Source organism: Marmota flaviventris, chromosome 5 (genome assembly GCF_047511675.1).
Source record: "Marmota flaviventris isolate mMarFla1 chromosome 5, mMarFla1.hap1, whole genome shotgun sequence".
Classification (NCBI taxonomy): domain Eukaryota; kingdom Metazoa; phylum Chordata; class Mammalia; order Rodentia; family Sciuridae; genus Marmota; species Marmota flaviventris.
The window spans coordinates 2,864,907-2,880,248 of NC_092502.1; the positions used below are offsets into that span (position 1 = coordinate 2,864,907).

The window sequence follows — 15,342 nt, forward strand, 5'->3', positions numbered from 1 at the left end:
ACAATCATGTAGCCAAACCTGCAATTATCAGTGGGAAAAATTACCCCCAAATCATTTCGTGTTATCAGGGAAGGAACTGTAATTTTAATGTTTTTTTTGCAATCAACTTGAGTCCAGATATATTGCACATTTTTGTTGTCTGACTCATGGGTCCACTAGATATGTGAATACCTTGGCATTTTAAAGCTTTCTCCCTCACTATGCTCACCTCTACTCTTCTCAGAAATTAAGGAGCAAGTGACGTTCTAGCTGATGTGTTGCTTTACCTACTTTTTTCTTAACACTGGCTCCTGACTCAAGTTATGAAGAACTGGACTCTGGTGGTGGAGTTCCTGCTCCTGAGGCTGGCTGAAGGCCGGGTGCTGTGGCTGCAGGCTGCGCTTTTCTTGATGATCTACCTCATGGCTGCGCTGGAGAATGTGGTCATCCTGCTGCTCACGCTTGTTGACCGCCATCTCCACACCCCAATGTACTTTTTCCTTAGGCATTTGTCTTTCTTGGACCTGTGTCTCATTTCTGCTACCATGCCCAAGTTCATCCTAAACTCCTTCACGCTCTCGGACTCCATCTCCTTCCTGGGGTGTGTGCTGCAGCTCTTCTTGGTGGTCCTGTTGGCTGGGTCGGAGATTGGCATCCTCACAGCCATGTCCTACGACCGCTATGTGGCCATCTGCCGCCCTCTGCACTATGAGGCTGTCATGAGCAGCGCTTTCTGTGTCCAGCTGATGGCCCTGTCGTGGATCAATGGGGGGGCCTTCGGAGTCTTGTACTCGGCTGGGACATTCTCTCTGGAGTTCTGTGGTTCTAATAGGGTGCATCAGTTCTTCTGTGACGTGCCTGCCCTTCTGAAGCTCACCTGCTCTGCAGAGCACACCACCATCGAGGCCAGCGTGGCCGTCGGGGTCTGCTATGCCTTCTCATGTTTAGTGTGCATTGTGGTCTCCTATGTGCATATTTTGTCCACGGTGTTAAAGATCCCATCCAAGCAGAGCCAGTCCAAAGCCTTTTCCACCTGCGTGCCTCACCTCATTGTGGTGAGCGCATTTCTGGGAACAGGTGCAATTGCCTATTTAAAGCCAGCGGCTGATGGGCCCCCCGTTGTAGACCTGCTGGTGTCTGTGTTCTACTCCACTGTACCTCCAGCCTTGAACCCCCTCATCTACTGCCTGAGGAACAAGGACATCTGGTCAGCTCTGGGCAAAGTCCTCAGGAGGGTTAGAAGGAGTCAGCAATGGCAATGGGAACAGAACTAAGTCAAAGCTAGCACCCAGAGTTTCAGGGTTTTGTTGCTGTTCTGCATTTACTGAAGTGTTTAAATTTCTACTTAGAGATTGAAATGCTGCACAGCCTTTTAGCAACAACTTCAGGGTGTATGTTTTCATAGACAGTAAGCCGTTTCTTACCCCCCTTCACTTTATATCTTACTGTTATGGAAATTGCAAAGGTTTCCTACTATACTCTTGATTTTGATTCTTGTTCCTAAGTTCCGTGAGCTTTCTATGAAGTTCTTATCTCTTCAAAACTTCCATATTTCCTGGGTTTCCCTTTATTTAGCTAATGATTTATAATTTCAGAGTTTTCCTTGCATCTCTTTATGGATTCGACTTGACTATATAGCCCTTCTGATTTTCACTATTTGGTGAAAATTATTTTAACTTAAAATTATGACCTTAACAATTTTGCAGTTCAAAACAAGGTACTTAATTGTATCACAAGTTTCACTTTTTGCTCCAATATATGCTTGATATATTTAAGGTACAGGAGATTGAACTAAGGAGCACTCTATTCCTGAGCTACATCCCCAATCCTTTTTATTTTTATTTTGAGACAGAGTTTTACTAATTTGCCCAGGCTGGCCTTGAACTTCTGAATACCTGGGATTACAGGTGTATACCATTATACCTGTCTGTTTGATGTACTTTATATCATTACAGATTTAAGCATTCCATCACATCTGTGTTTCTTTGCATGTAAATTATATTTTTGGATGCAGGCCCTTTTCTTTTAACCACAAATTGTTTTTCCCTAATGTGCAAATTCCTGATATTGTGCTAATAATGTTCTGTAATTTATGAAAGTAACATCTGGCATGGCTTCTAACGTTGTGATAAATCCCACCTTCTCCAGACTTTCCAGGTCATGTAACACTTCCAGAACCCTACAGGTGCAACCTGCAATTATCAGTGGGAAAAATTACCCCAAAACCATTTCATGTTATCAGGGAAGGAACTCTCACAGCAGGGAACAGTTCAGCTCCCTCTCCAGTCTGCTTACGGCCTCCTTCCTGAAGATGGAAGCCATGCTTGTTGACCACCTTCACTGTGTGCAGGCTTTACGTCCACCCCTTCTGTTGGTCCTCACAGCCAAGGGGAGGTGGCTACAGAGCTCAGCATGCAGAAGGCAGGCGGTGTGCTCGGTTGCCCATATTGCAACACAGGGCTGTAGTAAACGCCCCTGCTGTCGAGTGGACACACCTTTCAGACTGGGTGCTCAGCACCGCATCTCTGAAACTTTCTCCTATGACCCACCTCAGGAAATATTCTATTTGTTTATAGTCTACCAAAATTTCCCAGTCCAGCCTGAGCCTGGCTATAAAGTACTTAGTTTCCCATTTCCAGTCTATGAAACCTTGTATGTAATAGACAAAAGTAATTTAAAATGTTTTTTTGTAGTGGGACTTGTATATATATATATATTGACAGAAAATAAGTTAAGTATCTTGTAGAAATCAAGCTGCAGCAGGAACACTGGCCTATGAGGCCCCCTGTGAGGCCTTTATGGTGTCGTTCACAATTCAGAGTCTTCAAAAGCTTGACCTTTAATAGACAGTTGACCCCGTGTCAGTTTATTTTATACCATCATAAACTTATGTTTCTCTGAAATTTTTTTTGTATTAAATGAACCCATCAATTTTTAATTAAATCCCTTTTACAGAAATGCTGAATTGAAGTATGGAAAACATGCACATCTTGGAATGGAGGGCATTGGATGATGACAAAACTCTCAAGGGGGAATCAGTAAAGTGACCCGTGACCTTCCTCACCTAATTAAGTCCCACCTTTCAAAGTTTCTAGCATGAAGAGCACCAGCAGCTGGGGACCTGGACTGTAGCACAGGGGCCTTTAGGGACATTCCAGATCCAAGCTACAATCCTACCTGTAGTCATGCCAGGTCCTGTCTGCTTCACGTGCACCTTGATATTGTGTGTTAGTGCACACGCACACAGACACACAGACACACACAAACACACATTCACGACTGGGTGAAGCATTTCCTTTTGGAATCTGGTCAGACACGGTAACTGTTCTCTTTGGAAGACTCCATCTGTTGCTAATTAGACCTACAGTCCTGGCCATAGCTGTGTCTCTGTGGAGATGGACCCCTTGGCCATGGGCGGCATGCCTGTAGGCACCAATGAAGACCTCATGTGAACAGAGGCAAATGGCTTCAAACAAGTTCCTGTCCCAGGCTGCAGGAGGAGGGAACTAACGTAGGGAAGCGAAACTTTCAGAGCCCTCACAAAAGAAAGCAAGCCGACAGGACAGGAGAATTGACGGAGGACCACGCGTGTCCAGGCCCACGTCTGGAGAACACCAGGCGGGCAGCAGAAGTCCTACTGCAGAAGTGGTTCTTAAGTAGAGAATTCTGAATGCTCCCAATGCAAATAACTGATCCATAAAATAGTGGAAATGCTAACTACCCTTGATTGATCTTTATAAAACATGTGTATTGAAACATCACCCGGTCTCCATAAGTAAATATATTATTTGTGAAGAGAACTTTAGAAGGTAGCACCAAGCAAACCGAGAGGGATCTAGACTCGTGCCTAGGCACCGCTAGACACGTGTCTGCGTGTACTTCAGTGTGTGGCTGGCAGGCCTTATGAGCTCCACAGCTGAACGCTGAGAGATGGAGAACCTGATCCCTGACTCAGTTTCACTTTTTGGAATATTTTAAGGATGTTTGAAACAACCTGTGTACAGGAATCTCTTTTTCCCATAACAAACTTCATGATTTTAAATATGAATTATTTCCAGTGAAAGCTTTGTGACCAAAATGAATAATTACATAAGTGAATTTTAAACACCTGATATGAAACCTATAGTCTCACTCGTACTTCATGTTGACATGATCGTGTTTTAGATCCTGTGTTGGTCACTTTCACTTTCTGTCACTGTGACACCACACCCGAGACAACCTCCTTAGGTATGAGAAGAGAAGATGGAGTCATGGCTTCAGAGGCCCCAGCCCATGGTCAGTTGGCCTCAACCATCTGTGCCTGTGGCAGGACAGACACGGTGGAGGGAACGCACAGAGAGGTCAAGTCGCCCCTGCTGGCATCTGGGAAGCAGAGAGTGGGGGGGGCTCCCCACGTGCCTCTCCAGGGCAGCTCAAAGACTCATTCCTCCCACAGCCTCCAGAGGGCTCCACCATCTCCCTGCAGCACCACAGCTGGTGCCCATGCCTTCCACAAGTGGCCCTGGGACACTCCAATCCAAACTGTTGCAGAGACTGGGTTAAACTGTGTCATTCAAAGTGATGGCACCGGTTTCTAAAATTACATCTATCACTTGCGTTATGGTCACGCTTGACGGGGTAATTGGGAAGAAATGTGACCTGTGTGTGTGTGCTGCTCTTTGCTGGGTGCCATATGGCTGTTCAGAGACTTTGTGGTGCATAATTACTGCTCATAGCAATCATGAGCACCTATGTGCCAGAGGTTCCTCTAGGGACTTAATACACGTTCCTCATTTATGAAGCCCTGAGGAGTTCTCTACACTGTGGACTGCTGTCTTTATTTTACATGGAGGAGCAGGTGAGACTTGGTTCAGATGGGACTCTGGTAGAAAGCACTATTGTGACTGATTCCTTCAGGGAAGGGGAGAGAGAGACATGGACAAATGAGACAGAGGTACCAGTAGACTCCCATGGTCACCTATGGAGACCCAGTCAAGGCAAAGCAACCACTTCAAAGCCCATGTTCAGCACACAGTGGGCCCCAGAGCCCACATCTGTGATGAAGACTCAGGCCTGAGCCTTGACAGCATTTGGATCTGGTGAAGCACCTGAGTGTAAACTCCACCCCTAGCCAGGTGTGGTGCTGCACCCCTGTAATCCCAGTGGCTTGAGAGGCTGACGCAGGAGGATTGTGAGTTCAAAGCCAGACTCAGCAACTTAGTGAGGCCCTAAGTAACTTAGTGAGTCACTGTCACTAATAAATAAACAGACAAACAAAAATGTTTTAAAAAGGGGTGGGGATGTGGCTCAATGGTCAAGTGCCTTGAGGTTTAACCACCCCCCATACCAAAACCAACTCACCCATTCCATAACATTATGGAAGCACAAAACTGCCTCCTGCTGGGTTGTCCATGTATTGGTGTGTATTCCTTAGCGTGGGTGAAGTGACTTAGCGTGAATCAGCAACTGACCTTAAATGGAAAGAGGATTGCGCTATTCTGGGTTCCATTTATTTAATGCAAGAAAAACAAATTCCTTTAATTTTCTGTGTGTGATTTTTAATATTCACTGAAGTAAAGAATAACAGAATGCCTCCTTCTTTTCTGAATTTTTATCCAGATCTGCATGAAGGAACCAAGCCGCATGCACAGAGGTGGCCTCACTACAACTTAGTCCCACCTTGTTCTGACCCGTCTGTAAACCCAGTCTCCCACTCTCCCATAGGAGGCTCAGTGTCTGTGCACTTGTTGTCACTTGTGTCTGTGACACAGGCTCTACAGGCCCATGGACCTCCCTGTGGTAGGCAAGGTGCTCAAGCAGGCTGGCAGCTGGGTGTGGTCCCCAGGTTCTCAGGGCTGCTCAAGACAAGGACTGGCACCTCCAGTTTTGCCTGGATCCGCAGGCCCCACCCTGCTCTCTCATGTTCCCAGACCTTGGAGTACCCCGGTGCCACGTGCCCTCCTCCTTCCATCCCTACACCCAGGAACCCTGTCTAGTCAAGGCCTCCACGGGTCCTTTTCTATGTATGGAGTGGCCGCCACTCTCCTGAGGATCTTGCTCTTCACCAGTGGAAACTGAGTCCTGGCCCATACAACACTGCCTGCCTCTGCCCTCCTTTGCTGTGGGTGAAAGAGGGTGTCAAAGAATAGAAAGTAACAGTGACCTGCTCTTGCATTCTCCCTCTTTTATTTTAAATTCATTTGGTATTCCGAGCCCCTGTCATGTAAACCACCATGTGCCCAGGTGTGCATGCACTGTGCTCACAGAGTCCCATTGCTGGGGTGAGAATGCTGACACCCCCATCTGGTCTTCTTTCACTGCATCATGAGCTGTAGCCAGGCTGTGAATAGAGAACACAGGATTACAGCTGAATGGGCACTCCGTGTTTGGCCAGTCTAAAGCATGCATGCCTGTGATTGATCGAAGGGCCACAAAGAGGGATTTTAGAAAGCAAAATAGAGACAATTACATCAAGTATGTGTGGATTTAGAAGTAGATTTTCCACAGCATTAAAACAGAAAGCAAAGGCTTTCTGTGGCACACAAGTCTTGAGCGTTGTCTTCTCTTTAATGTGTGGTGCACGATGCGTGTGGCGATCTATTTGCATTAAAAATACAAAATTCCATACTTCCTGTAGGATCTCGTGGATAGCTTGCTAGCTAGACAACAAATGCTCCTAGATTTTATTTTCCTAATCTCGACCTTAAATGGAAAGAGGATTGCGCTATTCTGCAACGTTCACCCAGGAGCAGAGACTTTGCGAGACAAGCAGGTGACTAGCCCTTGGAAGAGGACTCCTGTTTCGCGGGACGCTGATGGAGATATGCCCCAGAGACACCTGGAGGCTGGCTCCCCGACAGACAGCCTTTCCTTCGGAGAGCTCACCCAGGGTCTGTGGGCATGTGCTGTCACGCCCTTGGCGGGCACCTCGCGCTCCAGGTCAAAGTTTCGAGCAGTTTGTACACACCTCCAGCTGAGCCCAAGCTCTGCCTGGAGATCCTCAGAAGAGGGTCTTCCAGAGACCAGGAACCAAGGGCGCCTTGCTAGGTTCACAAAACGGAGTGAGAAGCCCGCGCAGTGCCCTGTGGCTGACCTCAGGGGAGCATCGGCGGGGCCTTCCTCCTCTTCACAGACTCAGTGTGGACCTCAGCGTCTTCCCGGTCCTGGGAACCTGTTCTTGGCTTTGACCTTGGAGCAGTCTGGCTGCCGCTCTCCTGGCCCACGCGCTTGGGTGCTTCAGGTGATGGGAAGAGCGCAGTCGGTTGGGTGCAGAGACAAGATGGTCAGCACACGTCCAGCGCTCCTGGTGTTCGGAGATCTCAGAGATTGGGCAGGGCGCTCGGATTAAACCGAATCTGGTGATCTGCAGCCGGAGCCGGGCGCAGGCCGGCTGTGCGGTTGGGTGGGCGGTGAACAGGCTGGTTGGTTGAGAGAAGAAGCCTGCCGCTATTTCCTAGGCGGTTTGGGGGCTGTGGTTTTTGTTCATAGCGATCCATCCGTTAGCCACTGCAGGGCCTGTGCCTTTTCTCCTGTGGAGCTTCCAGCTTGAAACCTCCTTGGCTACCTTATGGCCCCTCTGCCTCCTGGGCTGGCCAGCGTGGAGGTCTTCCTCACGGTTTTCATGTCAGCCTTCACACGTCCTCGGAGCTGACCTGAGTTCCTTGCAGACTGAGCAGGAAGGTGAGTCTCATTTTTAAAATGTCCATCTAACCTGCCTGTGCCTTCTGCCTGGAGAGTTTGATCGATTCCTCTGAAGTGCGGTGATGGACAGGATGCACGGTGCTCTTGGTCCCCGGAGCTCTGCAGGCCCCCCACTTACTGACCTCAGAGGCACCCCGGAGCCACGCCCTCCTCCTTCACTGCCCCTCTTTCCCTCTGTGGCTGCCTGCCTTTGCTCTGTTCTGTAGTCACACAGTTGGAGTCTTGTTCCCTCTTACACATTTCCTACAATGGTTTTCTTTGTGATGACCTTAGGGATCAGATAAAATGTCTTAAAGTTACAGTGATCTGTGTTTGACTGATAGCTGTACTGAAATAACATACACCATCTATTTTTTTTTCTTTTTTCGAATTTCTTCAGCTTCATGTAATTGATGTCACAATCCCATCTCTTCATAATATATATGTATATTTTGTGATCATTTTATGCATTCCTAGAAGTGATTTGCACACCAACGTTACAGTAGTAAAGAAAACCTGTGTTTTCTGTACGTTCACCTGAGAGTTTTGGCGCTGTATATTCTGATGCTGCGTCTGGAGTTGCTTCATTCCCACTAGAATGGCTCCTGTTGGCATTTCTTTGGGGACACTCTAGTCATGTTTAACATGCTCAGGAAAGTTGGTTTCCCATTATTTCTGAAGGCAGTTTGGCTGCAGGTATCCTCCTTGGCAGGAAGCTCCTTTTCTTCTAGAGTCTTGCATATGCTGCTCCTCTCCCTTCTGGCTGGTGGAGTCTCTGCTGAGAAGTCTGCTGATAATACAATGGAAGCTCCCTGCTATCTGCCCAGTCACTTTGTCCCTCTTTTAGGGTTCTCTGTGTGACTTCTGGAAGTTTTCTTATAAGGTGCCTTGGTATAGGTTTTTTTGGATTTATTTTATTGGATTTTCACAAGTTTGTACATACATTTCATTCTTAAAACTTTGAAAGTTTTCCACCACGATTCTGTTTTAGGACATCTGGCTCTTTCCCTCTCTTCTCCTTTGGGAATTCCCTTGATCCACAAGCTAATGTCCCATCAGTTCCCTGCTTTCTCTTCACTTTGCTCTATTTAATTTTTCTTTCTTTTATTCTTTTTCTTTTCTTTTTTGTTTATTTGTTAGTTTGTTTCCCCCTTTGCCTTGATAATCTTAAATTACCTGTATTCATGGTTGCTGATTCTTGGGTTTGTTCAAGTCTGCTATTAAATACCTCTAGTAAATTTGTCAGTTCAGTTATTATATTTTTCAAATCAAAATTTGATATCTTCTTTTTATTGACAGCATCATTTTCCTGATTTTGTTTAGTTATCTGCATGTGTTATTTTTTAAGTACATTGAACATTGATAGTAAGGTCATTCTTATTTCCTCCTCAGGGAATTCACAAACCTCAGTGTCTCTAGGGTTAGTTTCTGGAGATTTATTCTGTTGCATTTATTGATTCATGTTTCATGGTTTTTTTTTGTTTTGTTTTTTTTTGGTAATTTTGTGATTTTTCTTTCTCTCTCTGTTGATATTTGGGCATTTGCAATGAAAAATCAAACACCTCTTAAAGTCTTTACGAATGGTTCACACAGGAGAAGGCCTTTACCAATCATGCCAGCTAGAGAGTAGGGAGGACTTGTTAATGTTTCTGAGGACCTGTCTTCTCTGGGCATTTGTGTGTTAATCTCAGTTGAAGTCTTTCTACCCACCCCCATTTTCTTTGCAATCTCTCTGCCCTCCCACCGCCCCCCCCCCCCCACCGAAGTTCATAATGTTTTAAGCCCTGGCTAGCATCTTCTTGTGTGATGCAGTTTCTGGAAGTGACTGCTATACTCACCTTGGCTCTGTGTGCTGAGGCAGCCACTGTGACAGCTCCCCTCCCAGCTGCAACTCAAGAAAGGCTAAACCAGCCGCTCAAAATGCCCTCAAACACAGGATGCTGAATGCACAGGACACTCTTCCCTTCTCCGAGGGAGAAGCCGCAAGTTGGACCTTTTTCCCAATAGCCCCTCTCTCTGCTGGCCACGGAGGGGCTCTAGAGGACAAGCAGAGAGCACCTCAGCACACTGAGGCCTGGGTACTGCACCCTGTCAGCTGTACCCGGTACTGTACATGCTATTGTGACATCATTGTCTCCATGGAGGAGAGGGCCTGGGGAATTCTATTTCCCTTCTTGCCCTAAAAAAATGTAATGTTTTTTTAAAGTTCAGAATTGGGGATCAAGCTCTTCCATGACATATCTAAAGAAATAAAATATGAATTCTTTTGCACAGAAAGTCCAGAGAGCTCCATGTGCATATCAAAAAATCCAGTATCTGACTAATCGGATACCTCAACATAAGTGTGAAGGAGTGGGCTGCCCATAAATACCACCGAGGTCAGCAGTGCTGTGGGGGGAAAAGTGAAAATTGTCAAATAAGAAGCAATGTGTCAAAATAGATGTCACATAATTAACAAAGTTTAAAGAAATCACCACTGACCCAAATTTGAATGAAATGACTATTTCAGAATTGAGGAATTATCCCTGTGATGCAAATCTTGGTAGATTACATTTTTTTCACCCAGAGCTGGGGTTGTGGCTCAGTGGCATAGCACTTGCCTCACACATGTGAGGCACTGGGCTCGATCCTCAGCACCACATAAAAATGAATAAGCAAAATAAAGATATTGTGTCCATGTGTAGCTAAAAAAATATTTTTTAAAAAAATTTTTTTTCACTGAGCCTAGGAAGAACTTGGCTGCCCTTGATCCTCCTTAGTAAACATCAGTGCCTGCTGAAAAGCAATCTTTATGTTTACATTTCCTAATACTTAGGCTGAAAACTGATCCCCAGTAGATGGTCCTTGGTGCTGAGGATTGTGGGAAATCATTAGATCATGGGGTTGGGTTTTGCCTACAAAAAGTCCAAGCCAGCCTTGCTCCTCCACATGAGGAGTCAAGGAGGCGTAGCCATCAGCCAACCATGCTGGGTGCTCATCAGGAAAGATCACGTTGCCCTGGTATCAGATGTCCTCTCCCAGAGCTGAGAAGAAGCCTGCATGGGGAAACTCTGCAGGCTGGTGTGCTCCATAAGCACCCAGAACTGGTGAGGAGCATCCCGGCCTCACAGCCCCCGCCCCTGCTCTGCAGTGTGAAGTCGTCTCCCCACACTGCACAGCAGCTTGAGCCATAAAGGTCCTCAGGCAGGGGAACACTGCTGGGCCATCTCCCTCTAGTCCACAAGCCCCGGCTTGGCTGCCTCCAGACTCTCATCACACAACTGATCTGACTGTGTAGTGTCTCCACAAAGGCTAAGCTAGACTTTCAGTCTCCCACACAATAAGAATGTGTCTTGATAAGTTTAAAATATATAAAAGGGCAGTATGGATAATGATGAAGGCATCGATAAATTTTGATAAAATAGAGGCAAAATAACTGGCAATCCCAAATACCAACTTTAACTGCTAGAATATCCATAACAACAACGAAGACAAGAATTGAGGAAATGATAGGTTGATGAAGTTTTTATAACATCTGATTTCATAATAATAAAGCTGATGACAAAATAGAAATGAGAACAGATTAATGTTTTATTTGTAATATGAGTAAATACAAGGAAAATATAGGCATAAATGAAAGATTTTCTGCCATATTGTAAAGATATTGAGAGCAAGAATTGTGTGTTCTTTCCAACATTCCTCAGCTTTTCTGAGACTTTAGTGGCAGCAAACCTGTTCGCACCAGGTATGATTGAAGAGAATTTGCAGGGACAAAGATTTTAGGCTCATGCTAATTTCATACTGCTGCAGTCATACGGTGTCACCAACATCTTATCCTAAAACAGAAGAAGTTCATTATTTTATAGCTTCTAGACTTAGAATTGCAGCAACGCTCACATCATGCTGAACCCCAGCAGAGCTGCATTCCTGACTGGGGTCTCCATTGGGTGTGCTTCCTCCGCCTCCCAGGGCTGGAGGTGACTGTCTCTGCAGCTTACCACCTTGCGTCTCCAGTGCCAGCGATGCAGGTCCGGCCTCCCACAGCACATCTTTCCCTCTGGGCAAGTCTTAGGAGGCCCATGGCTTGTAGGGTTGACATGCTTAGATGGCGACACCTGGGCAATCTGCCCATTCCACACTGCCTCATCACATCGGCAAGGTCCCTTCTGCAAGGTGAAGGAATATGTGCACCGGTTCCTCAGAGCTGGAGCCCAGCAGCTTGCAAGCCTCATCCGGAGCCCACCACGTGCTTCTGAGTGAATTACATGGAAACACTGGAGGAACACGTGTCCAGCTCACACAGGTTCTGAGGTCATGGAGCTGATCACAAACCTGCAAATCTCATTGAACTTTTAAGTTAAATTGAGTACTTGAGTCAAGATATTGATTTGTTTACATTACATCACGAAGATCTACATAATTATTAAAAACACACATAGCCAACAACAAAAAGACATGTCACTGATCCTTCCTACAAACTAGTCCTATTGTTTTCCCCCGTAATACTTGTGACACAGTTTCCATAAATCTTCCACAGAGAGGCTTTGACGTCCTTGTTCCTCAGGCTGTATATCACAGGGTTCAAAGACGGAGGCATCACGGAATAGAGAACAGACACCAGAAAGTCCACAGGATGTGGGGATTCCGGCACTGGCTTCAAATAAGCAATGATGCCTGTCACTATGAATGTGGTCACCACTATGAGATGGGGTGTGCAGGTGGAGAAGGCTCTTGACCGTCCTTGTGAGGATGGCATTCTTGTAACAGTTTTGAAAATGTACACGTATGAAAATCCAATGGACAGAACACAGGAAAGTCCAAATGTGACTCCAATGACCACAGTAACATCAATGGTGACATGTGACTTTGAGCAAGAAATCTTCAGCAGAGAGGGGACATCACAGAAAAATTGTGGGAGTTTTCTGGAGCCACAGAAAGATAAAGAGAAAGTTCCTGCAGAGTATAAGACCCCAAAGATGCCCCCAAAGAACCAGGAGACAGCTACCATCCGCACACAGAGCCCCCTGTTCATGATGACGTCATAGTGCAGGGGGTGGTAGATGGCCACATAGCGGTCATAAGACATGGCCGTGAGGACAGACAGCTCAGTCCCAGCAAACTGAATCACCAACAAGACCTGTGAGACACATCCTGGGAAAGAGATGGTGCTCCTGTGGCACAAGGAGCTCACAATGAAGTTGGGGACAGTGACTGAGACAAGGCAAGCATCCAGGAGGGACAAGTTCTTCAGGAAGAAGTACATGGGGGTGTGGAGACACTGGTCCATGGTGACCAGGACGATGATGAGAAGGTTCCCCACCAGTGCCACCAGGTAAATCAGCAAGAACAGGAAGCCGTGTGCAAGCTGGAGCTCCTGGTCCTCGGAGAATGGTGTGAGGTAGAATTCCATCCCCACTGTGTGGTTGGCCGTGGACGCCATGCTGTGGACCTGATGGAGGGAAGGGGAGGGCGGACGCGTGACAGGTTCTCACTGAGCCTTGCTCTGGACCAACAGTGTGTGCTCACCACTGCAGGGTCCAGCTCTGCTCTGCGATTACGCATGCACCCACGGCTCTCCTGACACAGCAGGCTCAACGACCTGCCCAGCTCCACTCCGATGCACGTCACAGCAATGCTGAAAAGGCTGAGGGAGAAAACTGAGAAACATGTCCTTTAGTGGACCTGACATATTTACAATAATGTTGACAACTTTATAAAATATATCCTGACTCATTAGCTGAACTATTAAGTGAAGTTATTGGCATAACCCATTGAATTTCTAAAGCAGCTCTAAGAGGGAATAATCTTGTTCTTACTGCCTAGTAACATTTTTCACAGAGAGTAAAATGTTTTTATTTTATTATTAAATACATTAAATGAAAGTGTTATAGAAATCACACTCAGCAAGAGACCAAGCACCACAAGAAGAGCTGAAGAACTTCCTGCTTATTTATTAAGAACTTCTTTATTTAAGCCTGTGGACCAAAATGAGCTGGTGCTCTGAAGTTCTGGGCCCCGAGATGATGTTACAAGGGGTTTTGATGGGAGATCTGACATCATTTCATAAGCGTCCCAACACTGGTGGGTTTGAATTCTTACCTACGTGACCGAAGACCATGCACAGGGAACTTAGGGTAAGTAGTTCATGGTTGTAGAACAAGGACAGTACAACACCTGTGAGTGTTCTCATGAAGTGGCCCTCACCACAGGCAGCAGTAACTCAAGTTCCCTCCCAAAGAACTAAGCCTATAAGCTCATAGTTCAGAGCGGTTAATTGGCCTACAATTAAGTGATGTACCTACATTTGTACAGCGTTCAGAAAGTTACAAAGTATAGGAGAATTAACCCTTTCCCCAGGCATAGGCTCTTTGTCATAATGATCTTATAATTTCATTTATAATCAGGTCTGATATTTCCATCACAAAAGTAAAAAATTTAAAGTATAAAAATTAAAGCTTGCAAGGCACAGTAGTACACGTTTGTAATCCCAGTGACTTTGGAGGCTGAGGCAGGAGGATCAAAAGTTCAAAGCCAGCCTTGGCAACTTAGTGAGGCCCTAAGCAAGACTCTGTCTATAAATAAAATGTTTTTTAAAAGGGCTGGGGATGTGGCTCAATGGTTAAGCACCCCTGGGTTCAATTCCGGGTGCCAAATAATTTAATTAATTAATTAATTAATTAAAGGAAAAATTAAAAGTAAAGCTTTTGGCAAAAAGGAGAAATAAAAAGGGAAAGGAAATTTGTAATCACATAGGTGTATCATTACAATGAAGAAACAATAGTGGTTATGGATGATACATTGGAGGAGCACAGGGAATATGGGGAGAATGTTCACCGTTCCTGCCCCAGAGGCTGTATAGAAACACACTGTGCAGGAGACTTTCTTTCTCCCACCCTCTCCCTCCCTCCCCTCCCTCCCCTCAGGTGACCAGCCAGACTGTGTCAGGCAAGATGCCACCACCTTCCTGCAGAGTCTGCAGTCACAGCACATTTTCTTTTCTTTTTAAAATATTTTTTAATATAAAAATGCCTTTATTTTATTTATTTATTTTTACGTGGTGCTGAGGATCAAACCTAGTACCTCACACATGTGAGGCAAGTGTTCTCCCACTGAGCCCCAGCCCCAGCCCAGTATTTTCATTATAATCGCACACTCACTTGGTGTTTTCAAAATTATTTGTCCTGAAGGAAATTAAGCTTTTTGGTAATTTTTGTTAAACCCCAAATAATCCTCTTCCTTTGATGATGCTTCCTCCTGTGACCTGTGTGTACACTGGCTATCAAACCTGAGAAGTGAGTTCACTTCCCAGGAAGGAAAAACAGCCCCACAGTGAGGACCACAGGGCGGGTGGGGGGGGGGGGAATGCTAACTTACAGATTTTCTGGGTCTCTTTGGCTCCAGTCTTTCTCATTGTAAAATAAATAATTTGGATTTGGGGGCTGGGTTGTGGCTCAGTGGTAAAGTGTTTGCCTAGCATGCTTGAGGCACGGAGTTCCATCCTCAGCACCACATAAATGTAAAATAAAGATGAGTCCACTTGAAACTAAAAAAATAAATATAAAAAAAGAAAAAAAAAAGAATTTGGATTTCGTGATTCCCAAGAAAATTCTCTAAAACAGACTCATTACTTTATGTGCATAATAACATCAACCCAACCCAGTGTGCCCACGAGTCACCCCGACTGGATGCTCTAGTTTGGGTGCCTTCAGCCCCCCCAGAGGTCCT

The 15,342-nt window shown here is 45.7% G+C and overlaps 2 protein-coding genes across 2 annotated transcripts; one reads left to right on the forward strand and one right to left on the reverse strand.

Annotated features, from left to right (window-relative positions):
* The first annotated feature begins 302 nt into the window (after positions 1 to 302).
* Positions 303 to 1,253, forward strand: Or14k1 (olfactory receptor family 14 subfamily K member 1). Its single transcript, XM_027921849.2, has one exon. The coding sequence runs from the start codon at positions 303 to 305 to the stop codon at positions 1,251 to 1,253; it is 951 nt and encodes a 316-aa protein (XP_027777650.2).
* A 10,835-nt stretch (positions 1,254 to 12,088) lies between these two features.
* On the reverse strand, positions 12,089 to 13,057 carry LOC114080297 (olfactory receptor 14A2-like). The gene has a single exon (XM_027921852.2). It carries the CDS (start codon positions 13,055 to 13,057, stop codon positions 12,089 to 12,091), a length of 969 nt encoding a protein of 322 aa, XP_027777653.2.
* Between the last annotated feature and the right edge of the window lie 2,285 nt (positions 13,058 to 15,342).

Coding starts and splice junctions, on each gene's coding strand:
- LOC114080297 (XM_027921852.2), bottom strand. CDS start 13,057: ATGGCGTCCACGGCCAACCACACAGTGGGGATGGAATTCTACCTCACA.
- Or14k1 (XM_027921849.2), top strand. CDS start 303: ATGAAGAACTGGACTCTGGTGGTGGAGTTCCTGCTCCTGAGGCTGGCT.